A 6,967-nucleotide genomic window follows, 5' to 3' on the forward strand; every position below is an offset into this window, starting at 1 on the left:
TTGGACCAAGGCGATTGATGCAGTTCCATTAAGGATTAAACGACATAAGTTAAGTGTAGCGGTTCTTTTGTGCTGCAGATTTATCTGTGCAACCTTAATAGAAAGCATTTCTATCAAAGAATTCCACACATATTTGCATCACACACAAGAACCTCTGCACCTTCATATCAACGCATGAAGCGGGGTATCCCATACAGGATGAAAATTTTAAAATCGTGTGTATAATCTGAGTCCCACGAGTTGCCAGGAAAAATACGGCCCTTTGCACCAGTGCCTGGCTATAGTGCAGGCCTTAACAACGTTCTGCTTAAGGTAGGATTATTATACACCCTCCTACCCCCACTTTGGGGCCCACAGGCACAGAACAACCTAGAAGCGGGTGTTTACAAAATTTAGGAGAATTCAACTCGTGCATGCGCATTAATAGCAATAAGCACAATTGGTAAATCCTCCCTGAAGAAAACTTGGCTTAGAACTTCAAAATTCCAAGCCAAGTTTCCCCCCCTCCCAATGTGATAGTCGCATTTGAAGAATGACTAACGCATATGGGAAGTACTGGATGAGTCGCCTTTTACGACGTGGACCAGTATCCCAGTGGTAGTATTCTATAAGCCGCCACCACACAGCACCGACGTGTCAGGTTTAAATATCTGTTTTTTCAAGAGATTTTTTTTACTTTGACTGTAACCCCAGAGAGTGATGTGATAGGACTTTGACATATTCAACAAACTTATTTATTTTGATCAGATAAACACCTTTGTCGAAAACATGAAAGCCCTAATTTGAAAAATAAAAAAAGCATTTTTATCTCGCTATCGGTGGACCCTTCGGCAAAAATTTTGATGCAAGAATATGCTCCATGTAAAATTGAACAATGTTGCTGAAGACATCAAACGTCTATCTCTTCATCCCTGGGCGCTTTTAATTTCGTACAGCTAGATTGATGTTCTGCACCACTGTGCAATGATAGCTAAGACTATGTAAACAAAGCTACGAGGGGTCGTTCAATACTGTTTCGCGTGCAACGAGATAATTACTGTTGAAGCAATGTAGCAGTTCAATTGCCGAACTCTGTAGTACCTATATGCGGAAGCAGATCCATCCTTTCGGAGGCGTATTTATAAGATGTATTGGCGTAACGGTGAAATTTCACGAACTTCCCATCTTAAAAACTTGATATCTCCGAAACGGCTCATATTGTTTTGAGTGAATGAGTGATTCTTATGTAAAATTTCACGTTTAATCCATTGGCGCCATCAAATCAAAAATAAAAGTGGGGGCATTTTGAGATAATCGCAATTTAAGTTTTAAAATGCAAAATTTTCTAGTTTGGCAACACTGCCGAAAATTTCCTATAATCTCATTTGATAGCTTATAATACATTCTTTATAGGGATGGTCTTATCTTATCTGTAGCTTCTACCGTTTTTGAGATATTAAAAAAACAAAAACAGTTTTTTTGGCAAAAATTGCCAAATTTTCGAAAAAGGGGGGGCTGCCATTTGAGGGAGGGTGGTCCGATTCCCCCAAAAATTTAGATTTTTCTTATTAACGTTATAATAAGTCACCCTACTGATTTTGAGCGAAATCGAAGAGGGTCGTTGCATTTTCATGGTCACTTGGTATGGAATGACCCATATATAACTGAAATGACAAAAATTACCAAAATGAAAGAATTAAGAAAAAATTACAAACATTACCAAAATGTCAAGAGTTACAGAAATTACAAAATTACATACATGAATAACAAAAATTATATTTTAAGTCAGGCAGCGCACACCTTCTTCGTCCATCGTTTTAGCTATCTTATTCCACCAGGTCTTCGTCTGATTGATGTCTTTGGCAACCTTTCCCTTTGCCTTGAGTCTTCTCTTTATGGTTGCCCACTATTTCTCAATAAAGCAGAATTGGGGCAGTTAAGGTTTTTCGGAACAAAACATACTATTCTTGAACGACTTTGCTGTAATGACAGCTTGCCAAATCTGGCCAAAACATTACGGGCATGGTTGCCGAAAAAAATGTTGTTAAGAAAAAAAATACTGACTTTCTAACATTTTACCTAAAAATTCTGTGATGGTTTCTGTGATGCGATTTCCTTTAATTTCAATTAAAATTTATGAAAAATTGTGTTTTTTTATACACTTTAATTGTGAAAAATCAATTAATATAACCAAACAGGGTTGGTCGGCTCTTCTCAAACAACAAAGAGCCGGGAGAAGCCAACACTGTTTTCAGTTCGGCTTCCGAGTGTAATCCTCTTTCGCTGATCGTGCTCCACTCGTTACCCGAGTTTACACGAGCTGTAAGTGACTCGGACGGCAAGTGTGAGAGCATTTGCATCCGAGTGGGAGAAAGAGAATTCTAAACAAAGAGCGCCCTGTGTTTCAGTCATACACCTCAGAGTAAAGAAGAAAAAAATTATTTAGACTCCAACCACACAACGTAGAAAAAATATAAACAATTTCTACTCCGCTACCATGCCCACTGCCAGGGATGCATTTTCTCTATGGAGAATCTCCACGGTGCGAGTTTTCTTAATCCCCGCGGAGTTTCTCTGCATTTCACCACGGAGATGTTTAACTAAAGCGGGCCATAGACTACACAACATTTGTACAAATGCGATGAAATTCGATGAAATTTTGTCGCTGTGAGCACGATTTGCATAGTGTATGGCACTGCTTGAATGAGCGCCCAAACGGTTGGAGTAAAATCGGTCGGGATCGAAATATTTTGTACAAAACATTCTCCCAGCCGGGGTGGAGATGGTTTTTTTTGTTGCTGTTGCTGTTTTCGCCAGCAATCATTTGTGTTCGCGTGAAATATGTTTGTATAGTGTATGGGCGAGCATAGATCAAACAATCGTCGTGGAAACATCGAATTTGTACAGGCCAATTTGTGTAGTCTATGGCCCGCTTAACACCACTGGAGAGAAATTTTAAATTCAACACCAACGAGCGTGAGAATCAGAGCTCTTATGTTCCCGACATTCACCACCGAGAAAACCGATCGATCCAATTATTGAACACGAAAACATTGCAGGTGATTGTATACATTAAGGGGTACTTCGTGTGATAGTATACTTGAAGGGGCAATTCCAATTGGACTGGCAACAAAGAAAAAGTTTGTTTATCTGAAAAAGAAATGTTTACATATCCGTAGCTGTCATGTATATAAGATTTCTATAAATGAAGAATATTGTTTTTGCGAAAACCTATTTTTTTAAAATCATTACAACTTTTTTAAAGTTTGGGCAGAGTATTTAAAGATTTCGTATTTATCAGATCATAACATTTTTAAACCTTATTATACAGAGCGTTCATAAATTGGTTTTTAAGGGAAAAATGGCATTGAGTGATAAAAATCCTGGAAATAATATGTTTTTAGCGAAGTGATTTTTGTAATTAAAAACAAATGTTTTGGAAGGTTTTTAACATCAACCAAAATAAATCGATCAACTGATGCATCACTAAAAACGATCATTTGACAAACACCTGTAAGAATGACTAAGCAATGGTTACCGTCTTATGGCATATCACTTTCAACTTCCAGCTTACCTTACGTTCGGCAAAGCCAAGCCACCGAAAAACGCAGGTGATTCTCGTCGGTGAGAAAATGTGCCACTCTACGGTGCTCTACGGTGCAAACATTTATGCTCTAATGTGCACGGTAAACAAAGTTACTCTGTTCTGTATAAAAATCCATACAGATTCGAGAAAAGTGTCTCCACTTAGTTTTATGTTTGGGCGCTTTACACAGAGCGTGAGCAAAAAGCTTTTACACATTGGAAAGCTTTCAGCCAGTTAGTCAATTCTGTATATTTTGACATGGGGATGCCCATGCAACTTCAAGATTTCTTCAAAAAAAGTGAAAATTAATGCAATTTCTCAAAAAAACGACAAAAATTATTTTTTACCTAGCAATTGAATCTTTATTGTCAATTTAATATGAAATCGATCATCTTTGTGCCGGAATATAGTTTTTTTTTATTTTGGCGGCAAACTCATGGCTCAACTTGAAACTTCCATCATGCGGTACTTCTTCATGGCAATGTTGCCCAATTCATATGCCAGGACGGGATGTAAAATCTGAAAAAAAAATAAATTTTATTATTTAGTTATAGCACAATAATCAGTTTGCACTGTATATACAATTAACTCTACAAAAAATTGTTTTTTTTAAATATAGTTATAATTCTGAATCTAAACTATTTCAGCTCTTATTCTAAATTGGAATTTCAACGAAAATTTAAAAATCTTAAGTGTCGAAACCGACCATTATAATCGCCATTTTCTTTCGCGATAATTTCTTTTTTTCCACGCCGAGATTCACAAAACGACCCGTTTCTCACTACATTAGTCTGTAAACTGAAGCTTTAGTCCACTTCTATTCCCGTGGCGACATTCTCTTCTGCTCTTCTACAACTCTACACGTTTTTCCTCTCTCGTTTGAACGAATGCTTCCACAAGAGCCACTCACACCAGTTGACGAGCACAGCAATGTTTATTTTCTTCATACTAGGGTTACCAATATTTCATTTGCTCATTTTAGCATTGTTTTATTCAAGATATTTTCCACTCGCATTATTCCCTACATTAAGGTATTTAAAATCTTAAGTAAAATTTTGTCATATTGGAATTTTGAGTTTTGTCAGACTAAAAATAAAAATAATTCTGCTAAGTTTTGAGAATACATTTTTGAACAATTGAACAATAAGTTAACCCAATCGACACGGCAAGTTGTAGGATGTTTTGACTAAAACTAAAAAAGTGGGTATTGGATCAAACGTAATTAAAAAAAAAAATTGACAAATAGGATAGCATTTCAGTTTAATTTTGAAGGTAAAGAGGAAGAAAACCTTTTTAAGATACCCGATGTATTCTATGGGCTTGTGCGTTTTACTAATATGTACTCACATTTTTTTGCTTTACATAGAGGGATCGACTTCTTGTTCTCGGTCGGAAGAACTGTTCGATGCACATCCACCGAAGACGATGTCCGGAGGAGATCCTTCCTCGGCACTTTTCCGCACCTTCAGTCGCCTGTGCTGAAGTAAAAAAAAAATAGGGAGAATCTGAAAAAGTAAATCACAAACTTCAAGTGTCTATACCTTTTGCTTGAAATTTCGATTAACATCCGCCTCATTGCCGGTCCTATAGGCTTCTTCTGTAACCGGATTCGGATGCTGTTTTCTGCTGCTGTTCTTGTGAACGGTTTTTCTAATCGTACTCCTCCGAGTTGAAATAGGAAATACCGGATTAATCTTTGTTGTTCTCCTTTTTGTCTACCCCCTGTGATTTGCTTTGTTCCTTTATCATGATTGGTATTCTTCTCTGTTGCGATACTGAAAACGTAAAAGAAACATTATTGAATTATTGTTGATTTAATTTAATAATTCTTACCCAATCAACGGAAGCAGTCGGCTCATCGTGGCAACCCAAGTAGAACGGGATAACCATAACTCGTATCCCCTCAATTGTTTCCTGATGTTCATCGAACAGCTCCAACCAGGGAGATTTTTCTTCCGCCAAGTCAGTCTGAAATTAGATAACAACAAAAATATTGAAGTTTGAAGTTAATCGAAATTCTTACATCTATACTCACCACTTTACGAAGTTTAAAGGAAAAGAAACGATACATTCTGCAAAAGTAAAGTAAAAAATGAAGAATGAAAATGAAAATGTTGGAATTTTTTTTTCTTTTTTTCGCTTCGACACCCCTGTCCAAAGCTTTCCAACAACAGCAAACTGTTTATACAGAGTTGAATAATCATGTTTTAGTTCACATCTGTATACTGTCAACCCAAAACTACTCAGAATTGAATGGGGAAAACACAAATTTTGAACAACAACCGCTAAGATATTTAGAACCTGTAATTGCAATACATTTTATGATTAACTCAATTTTTCCGTGTGAGGATCTGGTGGCGGTGCGATATTGAGTTAGTGTTATGACACCCGAGTACTACGAAAGCAGATAGAAAGTGGTGAAAAACTAACAATTTCTCCGGAGAGCTCGTGGCAATAATAGTGTGGTGTTGAAATTCTCCGGCTCCGTAAAATCCCCACGGAGAAAAGCATCCCTGCCCACTGCTGTTAGCTGTTTTGATTTCTTGTTTTTTGCAAAAGGTAGCGTTCGAAGAAGAGGTAACAGGTGGTTTCATCAAAAAATCAGGACACCGCGAAGAACAAAAACCAGGATTTTGCCGGACCCCAGTAGATTGGTGGAAATAAAATGCAGCTCTTCTTAGATTGCATAAACTAAGGCGAAATAGCGGTGCAGTATACGCCTTAATTTATGCAGCAGAAGAGATATGAAGTTAGGTGGCTTTTAGTTTATACCGAAAAAACCGTTCAAATATCATCTGAACCGAAGATTACCATTGGTTTAAGAGGTTAAACTGTTTTCATTACAAAATCAATTGCAATTAAGATCAGGACGGCTTCTAGAAAATCAGGACACCGCTGGGAGTTTTGATTCGGAAAGTAGCATCTTTTCTCGTGAACGTACCAAGAATAAACTGAGTTAGCTCTCGAAATCTCCTCAGCACATTGCGCAACAGATTTTTCCGGAGAAGGGAATTCTCTTCATCAGCGGATGTGAATGCTCTCGCTCACTCTTATGTGTTGACAATCTCACTCTTTATATCAGTGCGATTTATCTCTCCCCGCACTGGTTGGGGGAGCAGACGAAAAAAAATTGCACTCTCTTTCACTGGACAAGCCGATCTGAGGAGTTTTGCCACCCATGTAACCAAACTTGTCATACGTTTTTAATTCAAAGTTTCAAATCTATATTTTATTTTCCCCCAAAAAATTATTACTTTGGAAATCCATTCAAAATGCAAAAATTCTGTGAAATCTGTGAATATTTCAAAATTCTGTGTTCCGTGTCACAGATTCTGTGATGAAAATTTGCTCAAAACTCTGTGAAATTACAGATTTTTCTGTGATTTCGGCAACCTTGATTAC

At 37.3% G+C, this 6,967-nt stretch overlaps 1 protein-coding gene across 3 annotated transcripts; it reads right to left on the reverse strand.

Moving 5' to 3' along the window:
- Window positions 1-3,919: 3,919 nt before the first annotated feature.
- On the reverse strand, window positions 3,920-5,735 carry LOC129760218 (uncharacterized). Of its 3 annotated transcripts, none has more exons than XR_008740308.1 (5): window positions 5,601-5,735; window positions 5,399-5,533; window positions 5,107-5,340; window positions 4,913-5,038; window positions 3,920-4,084 (listed from the first exon to the last, which is right to left on the reverse strand). XR_008740308.1 is itself a non-coding variant. In XM_055757822.1 (4 exons), the coding sequence occupies exons 2-4, from the start codon at window positions 5,488-5,490 to the stop codon at window positions 4,039-4,041; spliced, it is 372 nt and encodes a 123-aa protein (XP_055613797.1). In that variant the 5' UTR covers window positions 5,491-5,533; window positions 5,601-5,735; the 3' UTR covers window positions 3,920-4,038. The 3 variants fall into 3 exon arrangements, 1 of the variants encoding a protein (XP_055613797.1); XR_008740307.1 differs by having other exon boundaries at window positions 4,913-5,043; XM_055757822.1 differs by lacking the exon at window positions 4,913-5,038.
- Between the last annotated feature and the right edge of the window lie 1,232 nt (window positions 5,736-6,967).

Source organism: Uranotaenia lowii, unplaced genomic scaffold (assembly GCF_029784155.1).
Source record: "Uranotaenia lowii strain MFRU-FL unplaced genomic scaffold, ASM2978415v1 HiC_scaffold_511, whole genome shotgun sequence".
NCBI classification, from domain to species: Eukaryota; Metazoa; Arthropoda; class Insecta; order Diptera; family Culicidae; genus Uranotaenia; species Uranotaenia lowii.

Coding starts and splice junctions, on each gene's coding strand:
- LOC129760218 (XM_055757822.1), bottom strand. CDS start 5,490: ATGAACATCAGGAAACAATTGAGGGGATACGAGTTATGGTTATCCCGT. Junction 5,341..5,398: donor CGACTGCTTCCGTTGATTGG/GTAAGAATTATT, acceptor TTACGTTTTCAG/TATCGCAACAGAGAAGAATA. Junction 4,085..5,106: donor ATCGAAATTTCAAGCAAAAG/GTATAGACACTT, acceptor TTTTTTTTTCAG/ATTTTACATCCCGTCCTGGC.